Source organism: Callospermophilus lateralis, chromosome 7 (genome assembly GCF_048772815.1).
Source record: "Callospermophilus lateralis isolate mCalLat2 chromosome 7, mCalLat2.hap1, whole genome shotgun sequence".
NCBI classification, from domain to species: domain Eukaryota; kingdom Metazoa; phylum Chordata; class Mammalia; order Rodentia; family Sciuridae; genus Callospermophilus; species Callospermophilus lateralis.
In genome coordinates this window covers 65179774-65205540 of record NC_135311.1, presented here as the reverse complement: position 1 = coordinate 65205540, position 25767 = coordinate 65179774, and the positions used below count along the sequence as shown (strand labels likewise).

The following is a 25767-nucleotide window of genomic DNA, read 5'->3' as shown; positions in this document are numbered from 1 at the left end:
AATGGAGTATTATGCAGCACTCAAAAATGACAAAATCATGGAATTTGCAGGGAAATGGATGGCATTAGAGCAGATTATGCTAAGTGAAGCTAGCCAATCCTTAAAAAAACAAATGCCAAATGTCTTCTTTGATTTAAGGAGAGCAAACTAAGAACTGAACAGGGGGAAAGAGCATGAGGAAAAGATTAACATTAAACTGAGATGAGTGATGGGAGGGAAAGGGAGAGAGAAGGGAAATTGCATGGAAACGGAAGGAAACCCTCATCGTTATACGAAATCACATATATGAGGTTGTGAGGGGAAAGGGGGGGGAAGGGAGAGAACTGAACAACAACAGATGAGGTAGAGAGGGAAGATGGGAGGGGAGGGGAGGGGGGATAGTAGGGGATAGGAAAGGCAGCAGAATACAACAGTCACTAATATGGCATTATGTAAACATTGTGAATGTGTAACTGATGTGATTCTGCAATTTGTATTTGGGGTAAAAATGGAAATGCATAACTCACTTGAATCAAATGTATGAAAGATGAAAAAAAATAAAATAAAATATAAAAAAAGAAGAAGAATGGACAGTCCCTCGCCTGCGGGTCTGGGCAGCGGAGGACGGTTTTTGGTAGTGGCTGGAGGCTTTGCTATGGGAAGTTGTCCCTTTGCTCTCTCTGGGCCAGCCCTCCTCACTGGTTCTCCTCAGCCGCTGTCTGAGGAGTGCACCTGGAGGCCCAGGCTACAGCTGAGGCTGTTTCTCCCAGCCCGGGCAGCCGCGCCACTTGGCAGGTGCTGAGTACCTCCCTTGCCACCTTTCTCCTCTGCCTCGCTGCCTGGCTGCCGCAGTGCACAAGGGGTGTTGGAGCCGCGGATTCCAGCTACAACGCCCCCCCCACCCCCTCATCCCCCCCCATCCCTGCGAGCACCCCCCCCAGCCCCCAGCAGCACCACCCTCGCCTATTGCAGCCACATCACCTGTGGAATTGGAGCCACTATGATCACTGGCTACTTTCTCCTACTTAGATTCCTTAGCACCACCATCATGGCTCAGCCAGAACCAAAGGCCCCAAGTCTCACTGGCACATACCGCCATGTTGACCGTACCACTGGCCAGGTACTAACCTGTGACAAGTGTCCAGTAGGAACCTATGTCTCTGAGCATTGTACCAACACAAGCCTGCGAGTTTGCAGCAGTTGTCTTCCAGGGACCTTTACCAGGCATAAAAATGGCATAGAGAGATGCTATGACTGTAGTCAGCCATGCCCAAGGCTAATAGTTGAGAAATTACCTTGTGCTGCCTTGACTAACTGAGAATGCACTTGCCCACCTGGCACATTCTAGTTTAATGGTACCTGTGCGCCCCCCCCCCCCCCATACAGTGTGTCCTGTGGGCTGGGGTGTGCACAATAAAGGGACAGAGAACGAAGATGTCCAGTGTAATCAGTGCGCTCGGGGTACCTTCTCTGATGTGCTTCTATTGTGATGAAATGCAAAGTGTACACAGATTGAGTCAGAACCTGGTGGTGATCAAGCCTGGGACCAAGGAAACAGACAAATGGAGTAAGGGAAATAAGACAGTAAGTGTAGACCTTGCTCTGTCAAAGACCTTGACTGAAAGTGGAGAAGAGAGTAGGAAAAGGGAAAGATGGGAGAGCCAGGGTCAAGGGAGGATCATTGTTATGAGACAGGAAGAATTTGAAAATATAGGATAAAGAAAAGAAAGTTGGCTAGGGACCATGGAACATTCCTATAATCTCAGGAGACTGACGCATGAAAATCAGAAGTTTGAGGCCAGCCTGGGCAACCTAGCAAGACCCTCTCGCAAAAAAAGAAAAAAAGAAAGAAATGAAAAGAACTGGGAATGTATTTCAGAGGTAGAGAGACTCTGGGTATAATACTCAGCACTGTTTAAAAAACAAAAACACACCAAAAGCATTGAAAAACAAAAGAAAGTTTTACTTTTCCTCTTTTAAAGGAGATAAGAGGACATGAGGCCAAGAAGTACCAAACTTGAAAAGGAGAAGAAACACTTCACTCCCTGAGACTAAAGGAAAGAAAGTAAGCATAGGCATAAATAAAGATAAACTAAAACTTGACATATTTAATATATAGGCTAATTATCTGCTTAAATCTCAGCAAGCAATTTTAAGCATTTTCCATATGTTTGCTCATTAACCATCAAAATAATCCTAAGAGGTAAGCACCATTATTGTCCCCATTTTACAACTGAGTAAACTATGAGAGTACCGAAAGTCTGAAGAAGTTTGTTCAGGCCACCTCCATGTAGTCAGTGAAGTAATTGGTATGTTCATCTATTGGAATGGAGGAGCAAGGAACACTAGGAATTTGCAGTTGAACTAAGTCAGGTACCTCAATGTAAATACTATTGACATTTGGATTCAGGTAATTCTTTGTTGTCCTGTGCAATATGACATGTTTAGCAATATTCCTGGCCCTTTGCACACATATGTGCATGCACACACACACAGTCAGAATCTTCAAAAATGTCCAAAAACAATGACAATGTCCCTGGGGAACCAAGTCATCCCTGAGGTGGAGGTACAGAAGACAGCACTAACTCTAGACAGCCTGATGAAGAAGAGGAGAGGATCCAGCTCTTGCTGAAAAGATAAATGTTATTGTAAGATTCCAGGGCTAAATTCAGTCGGGAAGAATGATATAACCACTGGGGAGGGTGTTGCTATTGTTATTTGTTTGTTTTGATTTGTATAATGAAAGGTGAATGCAGAAAAAGTAGAAAGAAAATGTGGCCTCACAGAATCCAGTGTAACCAATGCATAATGACTATTATTAACACTGCCATCTGTGGTTTGATAGACCTCAGGGAACAAACCATCAATTTCCATAAGTAAAATGTGAAATAGCATTATTCATACTACATAGTTGTCTCATTTTCTCTGGCATGTACTTTGTAAATCTTAAGAACGATACAGTTAATGTTGACTGTTACTATGGTAACGTGTTTTTTTCTGGACTCAGAGACCCTTGCCTTCACATCCATCATTTAATTCAAGTCTTCCAGAGAGAAATTTATTAGATTTCTTATTTCTTTTCTCTTTCTGAATTTAATTCTGTTTTTTATCTTGAAAAAAGATTTCTACAAAATCTGGGGTCACAGTCCTTTTAAAACATATTTGCACCCCCACAACCTCTCTCACACTGCCCATTGGGCCATGTAGTCTATTAGAGAAGCTTAAAGTAAAACAAAGTAGGTTTTTTTGGTTTTTTTTTTGTTTTGTTTACTTTATTAGGTCAACTGGTTAAATACGCAGCTATAGAAATGAAGAGACTCTGAAAATACAATAGTAATTATACTGTCTTTTGTTTATGACAATTCTATACAATAGTGTACAGTATTATAGTATAGCTATGTCTTTAGTATATGGTTGTGCTGTAAATCTGTGGTTCTAATTAATGCCCCCTTCCTGCATCAGCCTAAAGGTGACTGCACAGGGGAAAGCCCCAAGATATTCTCCTGCTCCCTGATGAGCAGTTGCCCAGGGATGGGGCCTTGGGAGCAAATCCTCTGCAGGCGGGCAGGCCCCAGTTTCCAAGCTGGGATGCCCTTGAGGAAAGCGCTTGGATGAACCATCATCAGCCACCAAGAGGGACCCTCGACTGGCTTATTTGGTTCATGTTGCCTTCCATGTATTTGGGTGGTGCTGGCCCCTCAGGCAGAACAGTAAGGTTCCCTGTGCATTTCACAAAGCAGCTCACTAATAGACCATGAACTAGGACCAAGTGTTCCCAGAGCCCCATCATTTGCACCATGGAGTTCACTGGTTATCTCTTCAACTATGATATACCCCTACCCCACTTCCCAGTACTTAAAATATATGTATTTATATAGAAAAGGCAAACAAACCATTAGATACAAATAATAAGAAGTTAAAGTAATAATACACTCAAGAAAAGAAAAGTAACATTCTGGAGAAAAATCAAATGGCAATGAGAAGTTCCTACTGAAATGTCAATCAACTTGTAAAAGTGAGATGAACTAAAATTAACTGAAAAAGACAGATGTTTAAAATAGCAAATGAAATAAAAGGCCATATGGTACTGGCTAGAGTATAAGTACTACTGTATTTTGCTGGAGAAAGTGTAAATTGGTACAACTATTATGCTTCATCTAATCAAAATGTAAAATGCACACTAACTATAAAATGTAAAATAACTTAGCAAATTTATTTATAGTAACTTATCCTACAGATATTCCTGCATAAACACTTAGTCACACAAATGAAAAAAGACTGCATTGTTTATAATACTATTAAATAAATACAATCTAAATAAACATCAATATTACATAAATTATGGTAAATTTATTAAATGAAAACTATATACTATAATAGGGAAGGAAACAGTTCACATTCACTCAACAGAATACTACAGATTAGTTAGGTCTCATTTGTGATCCTCCTACCTCAGCATCCCAAGTAGCCAGAATTAGAGGTGTGCTTCACTGCACCTAACATTATTTTGAACTTTATAACACACACATCAAAATTAAATGTACACTTTAAAATCAAACTATCTTTCTGTACTATTTGCTAACTTTAAATCCTTTACCCATCCTTAAATCTCATGCCTTGTAAAAATTCTTTCACTCTACCCCATCTCAAAGATTATGATTATAAAATATTTCAATTAAAAAAAAACTCCTTTTAATTGATTTCTCTCATAAGAATACATCCACTGAAGAAAAATTAAATTCTGATAAGCAAAAATAAGAAACCTATACCTCCCTTCTGGAGATATCAACTGTTAATATTGGTATATAGTCTTGCAGATTTCATTTTACTATGTCTGTGTGTACATACACATCCTATCAATTTTACAAAGGTGGAATCAGTATACATCTTGTATATTTTTTTATTACTAATCAGTTAGATTAATCTAAATTTATCTTGCTCACACTATACTACCTATAAGTAAGTATATGTTAAAACAAAATTGTACAAAACTGAAAAATGGGGAGAAATATTAAAATAAGTCAAATGAGTCTTGCTATCCTACAAATTGTTGATATGACACGCAGGTAACAGGTATCACTAAGATAACTAAGTTTTGATTACTCAGATATAACGTACAAGAGACAATAATCATAGAGATATACCAGAAAACTGGACTTATGCATACTGTATTCCATTTTTCAAATAAGGAGAAAGATGAATTAAAGAAACTAAATAACAAAATTTTTGTCATGAATCTTCAGGATATTCAGAGACTACAATAATACATAGGGTTTAGGAACACTTAAGAAATGCTAATAATTACATATAGAGCAAGTTTACTAAAAAGAAGTCATGTTAAGCTATTCTAATTTTCTCCTTTGTTAATATACTGTATTAGTATATTAGCTGACATGTAGAATGTATGACAGTATGGACTAATTTTTTAAAACTGCCATATATCTGGAGCCAAGAACAATGCCAGGGATATGTGAGAGACTCAATCAATATTTGTTGAAAGATTGGCTTAATAAATGATGTAATAAATTAACCAAGGATTTTGATATTTCTCTAAAATTCTGGTGGCCTAAATGGACAAATAAGAACTAAATTTTGCTATAATTAGATATAGTAACAGCTAAATAAATTATAACCAAAAATAAAAACCCATAAAGATTAAGAAATGTCACAGAGTAATCTCCTTAGTCCTTTCCTAGTCAATACTATTAGCAATTATGAGGAAGAAAAAGAAGGTAAATTTAATGTATAGATAATAACTTGTACTTAATACACTAGATATAAGAATTGTACACTAACAGTACTGACGGTGAAATTCATTAAGCTGACATTTACAGTTATAAATTAATATTTATTTAAAAGAAACCAACTGAAGTACCCTATAATCCAGCAACTCCACTCCAAGGTATATCCCCAAGAGAAATGAAAACAAACATCCACCTAAAAACCGGTACACAAATGTTCATAGCATCACCATTCTTAAAAGCCAAGAAATGGAACCACCTAAATGTCCCTCAACTGATGAATGGATAATAAAATGTGTTATACCTATACAATGGAATACTATTTAGCAAAAAAAAAGAAAGAAAGAAATAGAATACTGATTCAAAAATAGCATGAATAAACCTTGAAAATATGCAAAGTGAAAGAAGACAGACATAAAGGACCACATATATTACATGATTCTAGTTCTATGAAATGTCCAGAAAAAGCAGATCAATAGAGACAGAAAACAGATTAGATTAGTGGCTGCCAGGGCTGGGGGAAGAGAATGCTGAGACAGTAACTAATACTTGGTATAGAATTTTATTGGGGAGTTAATAAAATTTTATAAAATTAGATAGCAGAGATGGCTTTTCAACTCTGAATATACTAATAGCTACTGATTTACATACTTAAATGAACGAATATTATAGTATATATGAATTGTATCAGTAAAGTTGTTATTAAAAAAAGAAAGAAATCAACTGATGAATACAGAATATAAGGTATCTGTCAACAGAACTATTCATCAGAAAGATAACTAAAGGTTATAATTTACCATAAACTTCACTTAATGTAAACAACAGTTATGACTAAATAAGTAATCACAATATAAGGCTGAATTTTAGCACTATGGTATCCATATCAAGAAATATAATAGTATTAACATATTCTGTGCCAGTCAAGTTATTTCAACTATATTATATTCTTAGTGCAATGTTCAAGAAAACTAGCTTAAGTCCAAAGGAATGTGTACAGAATTGAAAAAGGATCAAAAAGCCATGTCACATGAGAAATATTTGAAGAAATGAAGATTGCTTAGCATAAGGGAAAATAGACTTGGCATTCACAACTATCTTTAAACATATGTGTCTATGACAGAAAAGAGAGTAGATTTGTCCTGTACAGCTACAAATGACATAACAGGGTTATGAAGCAAGCAGGAGTAAATTAACCTCAGCATGGACTAGAACTGCCTATAACAGTTGTAACTGCCTCATTGGAATAATGCCCTCCACAGAATGCACAAATTCAAATAAACACTATGAGACACTAGTCAAGATTCTATTTCAGAAAAAAATTCTATAATACATACCAGATTAGAAATGATATTTTTACCAAGCATGGCACATAACCTGTAATCCCAGGGACTCAGGAGGCTGAGGCAAGAGAATGTTAATTTAGAGGCTCACAATAACTTAGCTAGAGACCATGTCTCAAAATAAAAAACAGAGAGGACTGGGGGTATGGTTCAATGGCAAAGCACCCTGGATTTAATCCTCAGAACAACAACAACAAAGTGATATTTTAAGTTTCCTTCTAATTCTAAAATTCTATGATTTTATCCTAATTCAGAATTGTGTAACAAAAAATAAACTAAGTATATAAAATACCAAAATGTAGAGGATATAAAAATTTACCTCATTGTTCTGTAATGGTGGTTTTCCACTTTTCTTACTGCAGGAGGAAAAGAGAGAGAGAGCTTTACTTTATTTGCAAAATATGATCATCATTAAAATGATCCTAAGATGTCAAAAAGAATATACCACATTCTCCAAATAGGTTTCTTTTCATATCCTCCTGAGAGAACATGTTTAAAAGTAATAGTTTGTTTCTTTACAGTTTCAGTAACCCTTATCTGAAATGCTTGGAACTTGTTTTGGATTTCAGAGTTTTTCTGATTTTGGAATATATGCATATTTATTATCAGCTGAATATCCCTAATCTAAAAACATGGAGTGCTCAAAAAGTTTCAGATTTCAGATTTTTAGATTAGAGATGCTCAAACTGTACTAAGGATTATTTCCAGGAAGTGATAGTAAGTGTTAACTACAACTATGTGACAAATATTTTGTTTGGCAATTTTTACATATATATTATATAAATATATACACTTATTTTACAAATCCTTCTATGTAAAGATGGAAATATATTTTTTTCATTTGTGAATCGAAGTTTGGCCATATAAACTGTTTTCGCAACTGGGACTTCAATAAATTTACACTAAAAAGAGCTTGAAATGTTTGTACACTGAAACACTATTTATACAGTGAAACACTGAAATGTTTCTCTAAGCTGCTGGGAAACTTCCCCCAATCACATAGGAAATCCTGTGCCAGTATCTCTCTTAAAAATGAAAGAACATGTGTCATTCACATATTAGAAATGAGAAAACTGGCCTGGAAAGAGTAAAAGCCCAAAGTTTATGATTTGGCTACTAAACCATGCTACCTCCCTAAACAATATAGTTAACCAACTTAGGTCCTTTTATTACATACTCCCAGAGTACCTGTGCTTCTATATAATAGTGATTATATTTTTAATTTCTTGTTTTATGTATATTTCTTTCTAGAAAACTAGTTCCATGAGATCAGGAGCTACTGAAGATTGGTTTCTCTGAAGCTGAGATAATAGGGTATTTGGGATACAAAATGTTTGAGATTAACATCGGTAAATTTTAAGACAGAGAAAGCAAGTTCAGAAAGAACTGTGATACAGGACCAACAAAATTTTAACTAACTAAATGAAAGTTCTAAAGCAAGTAATGTCCATCAGAGCACTCTGTGATTTCTCTGCCTGCTTAATATATAAATGTGTGCTGCCACAAAGAGGTCATGACTCTGCAGCTGAGGTGGACCTTAAAGCATGGGAGAGGAGGCTGCCTGGATTCTGCATTTCTCTGCTAGGTAGTAATCCCTACTTTAAAGAGGAATCTGAGCAATACATCTCCATGTCAACTATAGGAGTCAACCCTCTATGTTCAACACTTTGTTGAGCTACAAAAATCTGCGTAATGAGCATTTTCAGTAATAAAATACCAGTTCACCCAATAAAGCTAGAAAGCCAAACTTAATTACAATTCAACAGATGTTATTTTTAAAAGTGCTTAGGTTTACTGTTTCTAATATCAATTGTATTACAGGATTGTTTATCTGTTTAAAACTGTTACAAATTATAAAACTATTTCAGAAAATGCCTTTTAGCACAACAAATATAATAATCAACAGAATGAAGAGACAGGCTATAGATGAAAATATTTGCATACATCTGATAATCCAAAATACACAGTAACTCAAATGACAATGGAATGAAAACAAATAACCCAATTAAAAAATAAGCAAAGGACCTGAATTATCATTTCTCAAAAGACATATAAATGATCAACAAACATGAAAAAATGTTCAACATCTCTAATCGGCAGAGAAATGCAAATTAAAACTGCAGTATCACCTCACAACTGTTAAGATGACTATTACAAAAAAGGCAGAAGAAAACAAGTGTTGATAAGGATGTGGAAAAGGGGAAATTCTTGTACACTGTTGGTGGGAATATAAATTATCATGGCCATTATAGAAAACAACAGCAATTTCTCAAGGATTTTAAAATAGAACTCCATGATACAGCAATTCTATTTCTGGGTATACATCCAAAGAAAATGAAATCAGTATCTTGAAGAGAAATCTCTACTCTCATGTTCATTGCATTATTATTCATAATAGACAAAATATGAAATCATCCTAAGTGCTCATCAAAGTCCATCAAAAGATGAGTAGAAAAAGAACATGTAATGTAATATATAATGGGATATTATTCAGTCTTTAAAAAAGAAGGAAATCCTGTCAATTACAACAGCATGGTTGAATCTGGAGGACATTATGCCAAATGAAAGAAACCAGGCACACATACACACAAAGCAAATATTTCATTATCCCATTTATAACGTGTAATCTAAAAAAAGTTGAGATCATACAAGCAAAAAGTAAAATGTGATTGCCAGAAGCTCTACTCCAGGCTGGAAGGGGGCGGAGATAGGGGGAAATTGTTGGTCAAAGGATAGAAAGTTTCAGTCAAGAACAATAAATAAGTTCTGTAAATCAACTGTAAGAAAAGGTGACTGTACTTTGATACCTGTAATTACTTCATAAAATGTATACATCAAAACAAAATTCTAAAAAATAAAAGTCAATAAAAATGTCATAGCATTGCTAATAAACATTACTAATTGGTATTTATACAGCTAAATAAGAATCCATGTAATAATTAGGCACATTTACATATGTATATACATACACACATATCTCTCCCCCCCCCCACACACACACACACCAATGGGTCACATGATCTCCTGGTGCTTTTTCTGCTTCAAGTTTCCATGAAATACCTTGTTCAGAGGGCACATCTTATTAGGCATTCCCTTGGCCTAAGCACATAATTAATGTAATCCTATGTTCTTAGATCAGCCTGTGATGATTAAAACAAAACATTATTCTGTTGCTCTATGTTATTTTCATGATTATAAACCAAAATTCCATTTTATGATCTCAGTTTTTCAGAAATTCTCTAAAAAAATCTCTCATTTATAATCATCCCCATAAAAGAAAGTTTTAATGGCAAAATTATTCAATATGAAGTCAAAAGTTGAAGAAAGATTTTCTCAGCTTTACATTAGTATACATCAACCTAATACAAATTCTACTACTGCAAATTTGTTTATTACCATATATGTGGTCTGTAGACAATCACTTAACCATTCAGACACAAATACCAGCACTGAGATCTGTGAGTATGGCAGACACTAAGATAATCAAGAATGTTCCAAATGTGCCAAAATGCAAACACAAAATTAGAAAATTCTCATAGAACTTTAGGACCTAAGGGACAGATCTTAGACCTACTATCCTCAGGTCCTAGAGATACCACTCTAGCCCACCTCAGTCAAAATCTCTAATGACTCTCCAAATCTCCAGCTCCCTCCTTTTTCATGAGTTGTTGACTTAAATATCTGTTGTTTAAACAGGGTTTAATGAAAATATTGTAAATATTATAAACCTGATGTCCACATCTGAATGTGCCTTTCCACCCTAAACCTACTCTTCCATTTTCCTATACTGAACATGGGTCCTAATTCAGTGAAGATATTTCATATACACTAGCTACCCAAACAACAAACTTAGGAATTATTCTGAGATATCTTTCCTTTCTCACACCCTTCATTTCCAGTTGTTCTCTACACTCTTTCCAACTCTATTGCCACTTCAACTCAGGTCACCAAAATTTCTCACATAATCTAGTATAATATTCTTATCTGCTTTCTAAGTAGTTTCCTCATTATTCATCTCTCTTCTCCTATTCATTACAGCAATCATACCAAATATGACATGCATTACACACAAATATACAAGTACATATATATGCACACTCTCTATTCTCTCTTCTATTCATTACAGCAATCAAACCAAATATGGCATGCATTACACACAAATATACAAGTACATATATATGCACACTCATACATATATAAATATACACCCATACACATTGACCACATATATGTATATAAAACATGTAACCTGTCAATTCAACTAAAACAATGCTTAGAACCTAATTTTAAATTTCAATAAACAGGGGAAAAGGTTAATAATTAAAACATCCAATAAAAAAAACTATAAAGGAACAAGGGAAAGCAGAAAGTAGAAAAGGCATAATAAACACTAATGGATAAAAACCCCAAGGGTTGGTTCTTTGAAAACTAAAGCATCAGATAATCTAATTCTAAAAGGAGTACAAAAATGCAAGATAAAAATAAATAAGCACAAAATAGATGAAATTCACTCATTTTTAAATGAGACTTCTTATCTCAATTTTCTACAGAGATTTGAAACCTTGAATGAAATGAGTAATTTTTTAGAAAAAGGAAATAAACTAAACAGCTTGAAAATTTGAGAAATTTGCAAAGTTTCAGGTGCCTACCTCCTATTCACCTTACCCCTTAAGAAAAAGCACCAAGTCTAAAAGATTTATAGTGGAATTCTACAAAATCTCCAGAGAAGAGATAATTTCAATGTTTTGGCTATTCTAGGGCATTAATAAAAGAAAGTATTCACATTATTTTTGCTTCCAGTAAAATACCAACACCAAAAAGCTGAAAAGTAAAAATAAAAAAAGGTTTCTCACTCTCAAGATAACCCACGTTCTCCCTTGAACTCATTTTCCTAATTTTGTTTTTGTGCCTCTAAAAATAAATTTTTGAGCAAAAAAACACATCTATTCTCACTTCTGCCAATAGTGAGAATGCACTGGATATTTAAAAATTAAATACTTTATAATTAAATATTTTAAAATAAACATATAATCACTTTCAGAACAATGTCCAAACTCCACAATGTGGTACTCAAGAACTTCATGACCTGGATCTAGCCTTGTTTTTCAGGCTTATCTCCTGTCAATAAACACAAATATTCTGTGCTTAAGTTACCTTAACACAGCACATTGAACTATACAAAACTGCAAATATTTGACCATTTCTCACTTATGAAGTGGCAATTTCACATGCTTCCATCTAATGCTATGTTAATCTTCCAGTATGTCTTTCTATACTTCCCCTTAAAAAGCTTCTTCCTCAATTAACCTGCTTAATTCCTACCTGTCTTGAGAACTCAGCACATGACTTCTTAGAATGGAGTGATCATCTCTTATCAGTTTGCCTGGAACAACCTTGCTTACACCTACTGACCTTGTATAATGATTAATGGTACTGTCTTTCAGTCTCAAAACTGTGCCCATTAGAAAAATAAATTACAGGTGAACCTGTCTTAGAAGGCTTCTCTGTTCATTTTCCATGAACAAACAGTGTGTATTAAGAATCCTCTGTGCTCCCTTTACAATCTGTACATCATATCTGTCCTTCATCAGCTACTTGAGAGCAGGAGCCAAGTCTTGCTCACCTCTTTATCACTGATGCCTAAGACTATGACTGGTACATGGAAGGTGCTTTAGAAACTTCTGCCCTGTTTGTTTGCCTTTTAAATTTTGTTTACTTAATATGTTAGTAAAGTTACTTTCAAAATTAAAAAAGGAAGGAAACTGTTAATTGAGTTAGGTCAACACTTTTGGAATTTACCAATAAAACAGAAAGATCTAAACAACCAGATATCTAAGTGACCAGCTTTGGAAAACCTGCTAGAGCTGAGGCAGTAAGCCAACTGAAATGAGTAAATGAGAGAGCAGTTTTCTAAGACAAGCAACATGAGGAATACAAGGATACTAATTTTTTCATGAAACACTCAGGATAAGATAAGTGCTCAAAAGTTCAGCTACATTTGTATATACTTTTTTTTAAGTATCTCTTGATATCTAGAATTTTTCCAAATAACTTGAGTGTTTTATCTAATTTTTAATATAATTGAATCCCATTTAGAAAAACCCATACCTGGACACAAATTATTTATCATTGACCATTGAAGTATTTCTAAAAAATTAAAAATTAAAAAAACAACCACCTGCATTCAAGATAAACTTAAAAAAAATTGAGATTTTTCTCAATGAGTATAATTTGATTTTTCTTTACATCATCAAAAGCACAACGATCTGGAGATAGACAACAGAGGCCAAGAGTATACATATCTTAAAAGCCAAATCCTAATAATAAAATCCAAATTTAGTAACAATGTGTTTCCATAAAGCAAATATTATATACCTAAATTTAAGTCAATTAGAATTCATTTAAGGAGCCATTTATGACAAATAAGAAGTCCAACCCAAAACTTGTTTTTCCTTATGCAATTCTTTCACAAATCAAATCTCCCAGTTAAATGCCCTTGGCAATAACAACTTTCATCTTCTAAGGATTTGAATTCATTTTTAAAATGCCCAAAAGCAGTTCAAGTTATGTCATAAAAGGTAGGTGATTATTTCAAACATTGATGCTTTTGGTCCACTGAAATTACAGACTCTACCATAGAAGAATTGTCATGGTAAAAAGAGGGAAAAAAAGAAAGAAGCCAACAACTCAACTCTGATGCAGAGTACACTTAAGACATAGGTACCCCAGTAATGATCCATCCCTCAAAGTACTAGTGGCCAACAATAGTGATACACTGAAGCCACTAAAAATGAGCAGCTTTCCTTATGTCTCTTCAGCCGGTATCCTTTGTGTGGCTGATCAATGTCATGGCTTACCATGGCCCTGAATTACCACTAAGTGATGATCTGCTATTTACTCTACTTTCTCAAAAGCATGTTCATCTAAAACACTTGCACATTAATGCAGTCAGTGAAAATCCTGGACAGACACATTTCCATATTACTCAGAAAAGCAGGGATGCGTTCATCAAATATTCAACCACAGTGAACTTAGTGATGTATTTTTTTAATATAAAGAGGAATTTGACCCATTTTTTCATTATGAAATTCCTGCCATTCAGATTCACTTTTGAGAAATCGGTAAGCAAAGGCACACTTGACTGTGTGGGAATGACATGCGCTAGACTAGTTGAACTAGTAATGTATGCTAATGGATTATAGTTGCTTGATGAAGAGTTAATTCACATTCCAGAATGTTGTAAAAATCTGTCAGCACTGAACTAGAGGAATGTGAAATCTCATGTAGTGCTTTTCTTGAGTTTGTGAAGATGTATGGTGGCCACCTGTCTCAGTTATCCATTATGAAAAAGTATTAATTCCTGGCAAAAAATATAGTTTGGAGCAGATCCACTGGGAAGTGTCCAAGCATTCTGGTAGGATGTGATTTCCAGATACAATGCCTACTTGGTAAGGACTGCATGATGAAGGGCATGATGAATAGCACCTTAACTTCAAGCAAATATATTATAATAAAAATTTATTTGCTGTCATTCTGATATAATTCTACTATTTTGTGGAACATAACTTTGGGGTACCCAGTGTATACATAAGGATTATTTAATAGGTTATTTAATTTCACATGCCTGACTTATGGAGATGTTTTGAATTTGAACTCAATCAGCCAGCTACATCTTATTTGAAAACTATACATTCAAACCATCTATAATAATCCTGTAAATCAGTTTGGGGCAGAAAACTCCATTTGCTCCTTTAGCCTGACAACAATCAAATCTCTAAAACTTAAGGAAAAAAAGATTTCAGATTAGAAAGTAATAACCATTTCTGAAGATTAAACAATTCATAGTCTGAAGGAAACAAAAGCTATACATTATAATATCTAAGAAGCAAGTACTAAGAGGTTTTCTGAAAGAGAGAGAAGAGAGAGATAATTTTTTTAATATTTATTTTTCAGTTTTCAGTGGACACAACATCTTTATTTTATCTTTATGTGGTGCTGAGGATGAAACCCAGCACCCCGCACATGCCAGGCGAGCGCGTTACCGCTTGAGCCACATCCGCAGCCCCTCCATTCATTTTTTTAAATGACATTTTAAGGTCTTCAATTATACATACACCTGTTATGAGTGAGGTGTTTAATATAGCTCAGGAAAGTGAGCATTTTGTGATAAAAGTATAGGATATATCCACATCTAATGACAAAGATTTGTTGAATGGTCTCATGTTACAAAGCTGTTTTAAAATTAAAAAAAAAAAAAGTGTGTGTGTGGGGGGGGAGTGAGAAATTGGAACACTTAGAAAACTGATAAATGTCTCACAGTGGTTATTATAGAAGGGTAACACACAGAGCCAAGTTCAAACTACAAGGAAATAAATGGAATAGAAGTGAAACAATATTTAGCTTTGTATAAACTTCTAGATTTCCTTTGTAATCTGCTAAAAGACAAAGTTCTTTTCTGTAATATATTACTAAGCATGTGGCACTTGAGGCATTGTAAGCAAAAGTAGGGACTGTTTTATCAGTCTCCTTGTTTTTTTTCTATCTTTGTTTAAACTAGTTTGAAAGTATTTTACTACAATTAAAATGAAAATCTTATCTACTTTTAAAAAGCCAAATAAAAATAACTAAAGAAAACTTTTAAATGTTTTATAAATTATTTCCAAGAAAGAATATTAGTCTCCAGTGAATTTTAGAGATGGCTCATCTTTCCATTTTGGAATTATGATGTTAATATAAGTAGAGTTAAAAAGGGAGGGCTGGGGCTAGAGCTCAGTGGCAGAGCACTTGCCTACTATGTGTACGGCACTGGGTTTGATCCCTAGCACCACATACAAAAATAAGCAAATAAAATAAAAGCATGCTATCCACCTACAACAACAACAACACAAAAAAAGGAGCACCAGGGTACAGTTGAGCATAAACAGAAAATATAGAAGATGATATATTTAAGTTCATTATATTATATATTTGAGTAAACAATACTAAGTGAACTGAAAAATTTTAATAGAAAAATATCTGCTGTTTTGTGATTGTTAATTTCGTTAAACTAATACTTTATATTAGATAGATTTTATATTACTTTAATATGAATAAAAGTAATTCCATGCATTCAAGAGTCTACATAAATACTATGTTTGGGGTTATATTTAGTATTTAAATGTTTTAGATAAAATATAAACTTTGATTCTAGGTACTATAGTGTAGTAGATACTATCCTCCTAAGAGAACTAAAAGTGATTTATCCCCAGAAATAATCATAATGCTTGAAATGGTTCCCTTCAGTAGTATGACTTTTAGAAAGTATTTTGGCAATTAATAGAAGTTAATTTTAAAATACATGAACTTCCCAAGAACAAAAAAATAATTATTTTTTACATAACTTGTGCTTTTCAAAAGAGATATTTTATGCTTCAGTAACATAAATGAGAATTTAAAAGGCTCATCTAAACCAGAAAATTAAAAGCAATTATTATAACATTTCCCCCCTCTTACCACATAGTTCTGATTATACAAGAAATACTTGTACCTAGTAGATTTTATTTTTTTTAACAACTCTGGAAAATGGATATGACAATACATGTATTAGTTCTACTAACCAAAGCTTGAAAATTTAATTTTTGTACAAATTGAATTATAAAATGCTTGAAATACTTTGTTACTTTATAAGCAAAATGCACAGCACTTAATCGGTTTATATTGTAAAAATGTTAAATGCTTTTATCAATAGTTACTAAAGAAAATTTAAAACACAAATTCCTTAGAATTTCTAAGGAAATGAATATTATAAAATAAAAATTTGAAAGCAAAAAAAAAAAAAAACTACAAGCCTTATCACAACACTATAGATCACAGACTCAGATATATAATAAGGGATTCAAAGATGAATAGGATAATACTTGCCTTCAAGGGGTTTACAATCTAGCGAGAGAAAAGTACTTACAGACAACTAGCCTATCAGATTAATATTTAGAGCTAAGCAAGGTGCTATTAAAGACAAAGTGAAGAGCAACTAATGTAAACCCCAGAGGGGAAAAAAAAAGTAAAAACTGTATTCCAGAAATGATGTGAAATCTAAACTGAGATTTAAAAATGAACAGAATTTATGGGAAAAGTGATAAAAGGTATGATATTCCAAGCTAAGTTAATGATAAAGCATTAATATGATAGTGATGTGGGAAAACAATGATATAACTCCTTTGAGAAACAAAACTATGAAACGTGAAATCTGAGTTTTGCTTTTGTTTATTAAGATGCTATGCTACAAAGCATCTTAAGGGTCTTAAAGTTGTTCCCTTACTGACAATGTACCTAAACAAGAAAACTTTGCTCTTAAAAGGAAAGTATGGCTACTATAAGCCTCTAAATTTATCCTGACAAGAACTGTTAAATAAAATGTCCAGACCACAATAAAAAATAATCAAGCACCAAGGTTGAAACCACAATCTGAAACCAAGGACCAACAAAAATTACAGAAGGCAAACAGACCCAAAAAGATTCCAGACACTGGAATTTCCAGACAAATCCTATAAAATATAGTGTGTATTAAATAAATATAAATAAGGGGGGAAGCAGAATGAAAGTAGTGTTCTAAAATCATTTCCTGGGAGGATGACGGAGTATCACTAATGTTTAGACTTGTTTAACATTTGTTAACACTGTTCAAAGGTATGTAATACATGTTAACATGGGTTGGGTAAACAGTAAAAGACAAAAAGAGCTCTGAGAATAACTTCCTAACTGGAAGGGGGATGGGGGGATGAAATAATAAAAATAAGAAATCAATTGCCTTACAAGTAAACCCAGACAAAACCAAAGAGGAACTGTTCAGTCACAGACTGAAGGTAAAAACTATTTTAAATATCTGAGTTTTGGGCTGGTTTATTATGTAGCAATAGATAGCTAACAGATATAATTCTGAGAACTCATGCATCAAAGAAATCTGAAAATATCCTGAAATAAATGATATATCAAATAGTATGTTTACAAAATGAAAAAATTTACATATCAAGAAATCTGTGGAATCTAAATGAAGCAGTAATTCAGAGAGATCATTACTTTAAATACATATGTTAGAAAAAGCAGTTGAATAGTATAAAAACAACAAAATTAACTGAGATAGAAAAATAAAAGAATATAAATAGATGCAAAATATAATATGATTTAAAAACAGACACTAGGCAGGTAAAATAAAAGCTGCATTTATTTTTTTAAAAAGTAGTACTTTATAAACTTGCAGCAAGATCCAAAAAGGGGGAAATAAAAATATTTGAAATTGATTAATAGATTAGACAAAATCACCACCAAATTCCTACAACGCTGATTCTAAAATTATACACAAATTAAGAACAATTCAAGAGTTGATAACTGGAGAGAATGAAGAGGTATTAGGGAATAAAATAGACCAAAATATATTGTAATATTGTGTGAGTGTACAAATATGTAACAATGAATTCTATTATGTGAAATTATAATGCACCAATAAAAATAAAAATTTTAAAAAGAGTTGATAACTGGCAAACTTCACAGTTTGTATATAAGATTCACTATATTCATGAAATAGGGTTCTTCTAGATCACCTGTTTCTTTATCAAAATATCCAATTCCCATAAAGGCAGCAAAGTCACTTTAAAGAGGATTACAATTATTCTTTTTTATTTAATACTTTTGGTTGTAGATGGACACAATATCTTTATTTATTTTTATGTGGTGCTGAGGATCAAACCCAGTGCCTCACATGTTCGAGGCAGGTGCTCTACCACTGAGCCCCAGCCCTAGCCCCAGCCCCTACAATTATTCTTAACAATAATTGTAGAGGTTTTCTTGGTTTTTTTTTTTTTTTTTTTTTTTAATCTTTTAACCAGACACAATGGCATGTACCTGTAGTCCCAGCTGTTCAAAAGGCCAAGGCAGGAGAATCAATCACTTGAGCCCAGGAGTTTGAGGCCAGCAGGCTGGGCACACAGTGAGATCCCATATTTTTTTAAAAAAGCTTCTGTTTTCTGTGATACCTTGGTTTGCAATCTGAAGCAATGAAGGTCTCTGGCATGCCAGGAGGGCTCCTCCTGCTGTGTGGGATTCATGGCCTTGCTGATTTGTCTGTAAATTTCTGAATTCTGGCTTCTGGTCAGAATTAGATGAATGTCTTTGGTGAATGAAATGCCACCCCGGCCTTATGAGCTTTATCTAGGAACTTGTTTGTTCTGTAAGCAGAGTGCTACCTGGCTTCTTCAAATTCATTTACACTCTTACCTCTGGTGGCATCAGGAAATATGAACACCCATGGGGCATTCTCACTGAAAGTTCACTCACATATGAACCAGTGATTTTAAATATCAAAGGTTACACCCCAATATCATGTTTTGTTCAAAAACATTTTTCATTCATCTTTGCACATAAAGAGGTATGGAATAATAGTATTCCATCTGGGAAAACAGTCCCTGGGCCAGTGGGAAATAAAAACACAACATTATTTCAAGTGGAAAATTTGGGGACCCTTCTAGGAGCATCAGATGGGCAAGTTTTTCCCTTGGTAGACTAATTTTTATTGCTTGGTGTGAAGTGGAAGAATTAAGCTATAGATTCTGGTGGTGAAGATAACCCTATAAGCCCTGGAACTCCAGTGATCCAAAGGTTGCACTGACTCTTAAGAAATGGACAAATGTATATGGATATTATCTTTTACCTTTTTAATAATGTTCTTTTAAAAATCAGTTTGCTCTGCTGTACATATTTATGCATGTGAGGGGAAAAGGAGCTTCCCAGACTTATATTTGTAACAAAGGCAATTTCTTTAAAGCTTTTAATTGTGATTATAAACTTACTAAAAAACTGCTAGACTATTACAAAGATTTCTCATATAATTTTCAACTACATTTCCCAATTAACATTTTACCACATTTGCTTTATTATTCATTCTCTCTCCATACACATATACAAATTTTTTCTGAAAGATTTAAAATTAAATAACCATTTAAATACATCAGTGTCTATTTTCTAATAACAAAGACTTTCTCTCACATAACCACAGTACAATTATCAAAACTGTGAAATTAACATTGATGCAACACTATAATCTATAGATTTTATTCAAATTTCTCCAATGATCCCAATAGTATCTCCCACCCTATTCAATCAACAGGGTTGATTCCACTGTGCTCCCATTCATGCCCTGTAAATAACAAATTTTATCACTTTCTGATTTATCTATCCTGTTTCTTTTTGCACAAAATGAGCAAATATGTATACATTTGATTTTTATTCTTTCTTACATAAAAAGTAACATATCACAGTCTTTAGTAATTTGCTTTACTTCCTGACAAGCATTCTTATCAGTCCACAGAAAGCATCTTCACTTTTTTAGCTACTCAAAACTCCACTATGTGTAAGAACCACAGTTTGTCAACCAGATTTTATGGGCTTTTAGACTTTCTCAAACGGTTTACAATTACAAGCAATGCTCTGATAATAATCTTATGCATACCGTCACAGTTGTATCTTCCATGGGACTGCTGAGTCAATAGGGAATTGCACAGTAGTTTTGTTACCTATAGCCAAATTCCCCTCCAAAAAGAATGTGCTTTTGTTTTAGCACCAGCAGTATAAAAGTGTAAAAAATGTGTTTCTCCATTGCCTCACAAATAAAGTATATTATGACATTTTTAAATTTCTCCCAATGTAAATGTGAAGCAGTCTCTTAGTATAGATTTAATTTGCATTTCTCATTTTGAGTTGTCTCATCAGTGTTTATTAAAAAGTGTATCATTTTTCCAATGATTTGAGATGAATTGGATGATTTTAAATCTCCCTGAATCCATTTCCCACCTCCCCAAAAAACCCAGACTGAACAAATAGAATAGCAAACCCAAAAATCCATGGACAACATATACAACAAAATTTTTAAATGATTAAGTGTTCCTACAAGACCCAAAATATAAATATGAGATACCAAAATGCCAACAGCTACGAGACCTGAATGATAGCAGTGTCTGTGTAAACAAAACAGTAGAGAGAATTAACAGGGTATCCAAAATCACTAAAATAACTCACTGGAAAACTCAAATGGTCAATTTAAGAAGAACAGTGAAAGTGGAAGGAGTTCTGCACATTCCAATAAATAGCATGGGGGTTCAATGAGCTCAAGGTTAGGTTGGAATGGGTAAAACAGCCTGGAACTCTTAATACTCAAAATTAAACAACTATAACTCCTTTGGGGTTCAGAAAACAATAACCCAAACATGTCACTTTGGATTTCAAATTGAAAGCACTAGAAAGCATCTAATGCTGAGAAAGAAAAGATACCTTTTCTACCTAAAGACTGAATCTGCCAAAGAATAACACAACTGTCTTCAAATTTTCTTACTGAAATTTCATTAACCAAGGAAGATTATTATCACAGGAAGAAACTGAAAATCAGACACTATACCTCAAGCCAAGAACTTTGTCCCAAGCCATTGTCTATTTATTCCTCCCCTAAAAATCATTTATTCCCCTTAAAATTGCCCACAGCCCCCTACTTTCCTCTCTCCTATAAAGAGTGTATTTAAGTCTCAACCATCTAGCCTTTCTTTGAGTTCTCATATTTTGTTTGGTGCTTTAGCACATTAACAGTTATGAAAAAAAACAGTCTATTGTCAGTTTGTTCCATCATACTCAAATACTGAAAGGAAAGTTTGAACTTCCCTACAGCTTCCTTTCAGAATAAAGCCTCACCTTGAAGAGAAACTGAGGGAAACAGAATCCAGCGCAAGCTGACTGAGAACTAAATGAAGGAAAGAAACAGCCTGGAGATCTGACAGTAAACTACCATATTTTCAACCATTACAGGAAAGCAACAAAAGAGGGAGCTCTAGAGCACAATTAGAAAAATTATACTTCTCATTTTAAGAGGTGAAGAATTAACTTCAGATTCAGAAAATAAGCAACAAAATAGGATCAAAGTTAAATCTTTTACATAGTTATTTCAAAGATTAAAAAACATGAGTGTATTCCTTCATAAAATGAAAAGATGTCAGAAAGACTTTCCTATAGGAGATAAAAACTATAAATTATGATCTCAAAACTAAAAAAAATTAAGTTAACAATGCAGAATATAAACTAGTAAAGAAAACAATTTGTAAAACTTACAAATGTGATAATCAGAAATTTGAAAAGATAATTTAAAAATTGAATATTAAACTATAAGAAATACAGAACAAATTAACAGATAAAACTTGAAAATAATACACAAATTATATACAATTTTATATATTTAAACAGAAAACAAACCATTTGAGAAAAGTGATAAACATAAATGACAAACAAAGGTCATCTGATTTGTTAAAGTTCCCTCATAATTATTTTTAAAAAGGAAACAAAAAATAAAACTACAATTTGAAAAAACTCACCTGCAATAAAAAGGATTTGAAACCATAATATTAAACCACATGAAAATGCCAAAATTTGATCATTTTTTGATCTATAAAAATGGTTACTTCAAGTTGGGCATAGTGGTGCATGCCTATAAGACAGCCTCAGCAACAGTGAGGCCCTAAGCAATTTAGTGAGACCCTGTCTCTAAATAAAATACAAAACAGGGCTGGAGATGTGGCTCAATGGTTGAGCGCCCTGAGTTCAATCCCCTGTATCCCCTACCCCACGATCAAAATAATGGTTACTTCACGTGGTTCAATAGAAGAGGGGAGAAGGAAACTACATACTTCAGAAAAATCAACCCAGAAGAACCCAGGATTTTTTACTAAAATAAATGAATATAAGCTAATAACTAAAATAATATTTATAAGTTTTAATATGTGAAAACAATGTTTGCGTCCCCAAAAGAATAAGTCACACAAAGGGGAACGCAAATAGGTCACCACCAAACTTTGTCAACAGAACTTAATGTCAGAAAACAATGGAGTAACACATTCGAATAGTCAAGAAGAAAAAAACATGAACCAAAGAATTTTAAGTCTAGCTGAATTATCAAATAGTCAAATATAAGAACCATAAACTGTTTTAAATATGAAAGCATTCATAAATGTTGTCCATAAAAAAAAAAAAAAGAATGATCTTGGACAAAAGAAATGACTACAGAGCCACTGTGATAAGGAGAGGTAACGAGCATTAAATATTTATTTACTTGTAGAACCAAGACTAAATAAGAGTTAAAAGGCAGAGAATATGCTCTGATGATGTAAATATAATACAACCATAAAAACATGAAGAATTTGAAGAGCATGTATTTTGTTTAAAAAAATACTTTTCAAAAATCATATTGATATATCTGCAATACTACCTGGAGAGTGTTATGTGTAGAAAATGTGATAAAGCAACTGAGTATCCCTGTGATATCCTAATTTGACCATCCCCTATATTCTTAATAATCAGGATTAATGGTATAGAAAAAAGGAGATACAAATGTTTGGCAGCAGTTGGTGATGAGCAGTGAAATATGAACCAACACTACAGCTGGGTCACAGGGTTTCTTTGAAACTGCCTTTAGTGAACAATCAAGTAACTTGTAGAACAACAACAGGTGCACTAACCCTGAGAATAAACACATGGAAACAGAGGGAGTCAATTAAGAAATAGGTCAAGAAAGAAAGATCAATGGAGGTAACTTCTTGCAGGGTCTACTGAGGTCATTCTAAAGTTAGAATTTATGGACCTAAGTTTCTCAATGTATTTCAGAAGGAAATATCATTAACAATACAGGCACACTAAGATGAATTTTGCCCACTCATTGATCCCAGTACCCACATCAACTTGTAGGTAAAACCCTTTGAATAGAATGGCCATCATTACAGTTCTGGAAAGAACCAACTAGGGTCAAAAGTTCTACTGCCCAATATGAAGGAGGAGTTGAATAACCGACTGGGGTCAAGTACAGAAGGTGGTTCCCAGGTCTCAAGGCAACCATAAAACAGCAACAAAGCCTGGTGTGGTGGCACATGCCTATAATCCCAGCTGCTCAGGAGGTTAAGGCAGTAGTAGGATCTCAAGTTCAAAGCCAGCCTCAGCAAAAGCAAAGTGCTAAGCAACTCAGTGAGACCCTGTCTCTAAATAAAATACAAAATAGGTCTGGAAGGGGCTGGGGTTGTGGCTCAGTGGTAGAGCGCTTGTCTAGCATGCATGAGGCACTGGTTTCGAGTCTCAGCACATATACAAAAAAATAAAGGTCCATCAACAACTAAAAAATATTTTTAAAAAAATAGGTCTGGAAATGTGGCTCAGTGGCCAAGTACCACTGAGTTCAATACCCAGTACCCCACCCCAGCCCTTCCACAAAAAACAAAAACAGTAATAAATTTGGAAACAACACTGTTTCCTGTTGATGACCTGCTCTCCAAAGAGTTCTTAGCTGGAGTCTTAACTTTATTTGAAGATACCAGCTCTCTATTTCCAGAGGGGTTTTTTTGCTGGAGTCTAACTTTATTTTCACTCATAATATAAAGTTCTCTTGCTTGGCTTTTTGTATTTGACTTTTAATATTCTTTTGCTGAAACAAAAGAACCAAGATTTGTAGCTTCAACTCCCCACTCTACTGTGACACAGACGCAGAAAACAGTAATTTAAAATCTTCAAATCCTATATACAGACTGGAAGTTATACAATACTCTATTTGTTTTTAAGAAAGGCCTAGACACAGTGGCCAACAATCTCAACAAACATACCCAAGTTTCAGTTGTGGTCTTGAAATACCATTTCCCATTAAAAAGAACCAAATTCTTCTTGGAAAAGAGATGATTTTAGGTCTGATCAGAATATATCTAACAGGAGCTTAAACCATACTATTACAGGCAGGAAGGAAGTTACTATCAAAGACCACTGAGGCCATGACAACAGGACTAAGGAACCAACTTTAAAGAGACTCTCACTGGACCAAGATGGACAACTGAGCATGAATAAAGATAATAACCATAATGAACAGATGCACAAATAATTAAATCAGTGGTTCTTGAACTCACTGATCACCTTCAGACAATAACAGGAATCTAACATATTATTCTGAAAATTGGTTAATAAAAAAGTAACTATCTGGCCTGGGTTGTAACTCAGTGGTAGAACACTTGCCTAGCATATGTGAAGCACTGGGTTCAGTTCTCAGCACCACATATAAATAAATAAAATAAAGGTTCACTGACAACTAAAAAAATATATTTAAAAAAAGCAACTGCCTATCCTGCTTTTCTTAACTGATTTGTACCAATAGGTAACCAGAGAATAGAAAAGTAAAAGTTTCTTATTATGGAAGTATTCCGCCTTATAAATAAATAACAGAACTCAAATATATCATCTTATAAGCCTTACTAATAAGTCAATTATTTACACATAAACCATCAATGGCTGTTAAAATCACAAAAGAGAAACAATCATACACTATACACTTCTTGACCAAGTAACCACACCTGCACCTATGAAGTGTTCCTGTTCATAACAACCAAGACAAACAAAACTTCAATCTGATCAAAGTTTTAGACCCAACTATCAATTTGCACAAAATACAAAGGATAAAACATTATGCAATCAGCATAATTCAGAATCTGTATAGGTCAAAATATCTGCTGTTTCAACAAACAAACTGTAAGAAAAAAGGGGAAAGATGGATAGCACAGTGATATATATTTTCAGAGTATATATCAAAAACCACAGATAAACTAAATTATATTGCTCAGCAATGCACATTTAGGTTATAAAATTTAAGGAAATGAAATTAGTATAGAAGTCAG

At 33.9% G+C, this 25767-nt stretch overlaps 1 protein-coding gene and 1 pseudogene across 1 annotated transcript in view; one reads left to right on the top strand and one right to left on the bottom strand.

Annotated features, from left to right (window-relative positions):
- The window catches only part of LOC143404366 (uncharacterized), a 148866-nt gene that overhangs the window by 103736 nt on the left and 19363 nt on the right, over positions 1–25767 (bottom strand). The window contains exon 3 of the mRNA XM_076862552.2: positions 7380–7416. Within this exon, the coding sequence (XP_076718667.1) occupies positions 7380–7416 (37 nt within the window). The remainder of the gene's footprint in view (positions 1–7379; positions 7417–25767) is intronic.
- Positions 12720–14512, top strand: LOC143403417 (F-box/LRR-repeat protein 3 pseudogene; annotated as a pseudogene).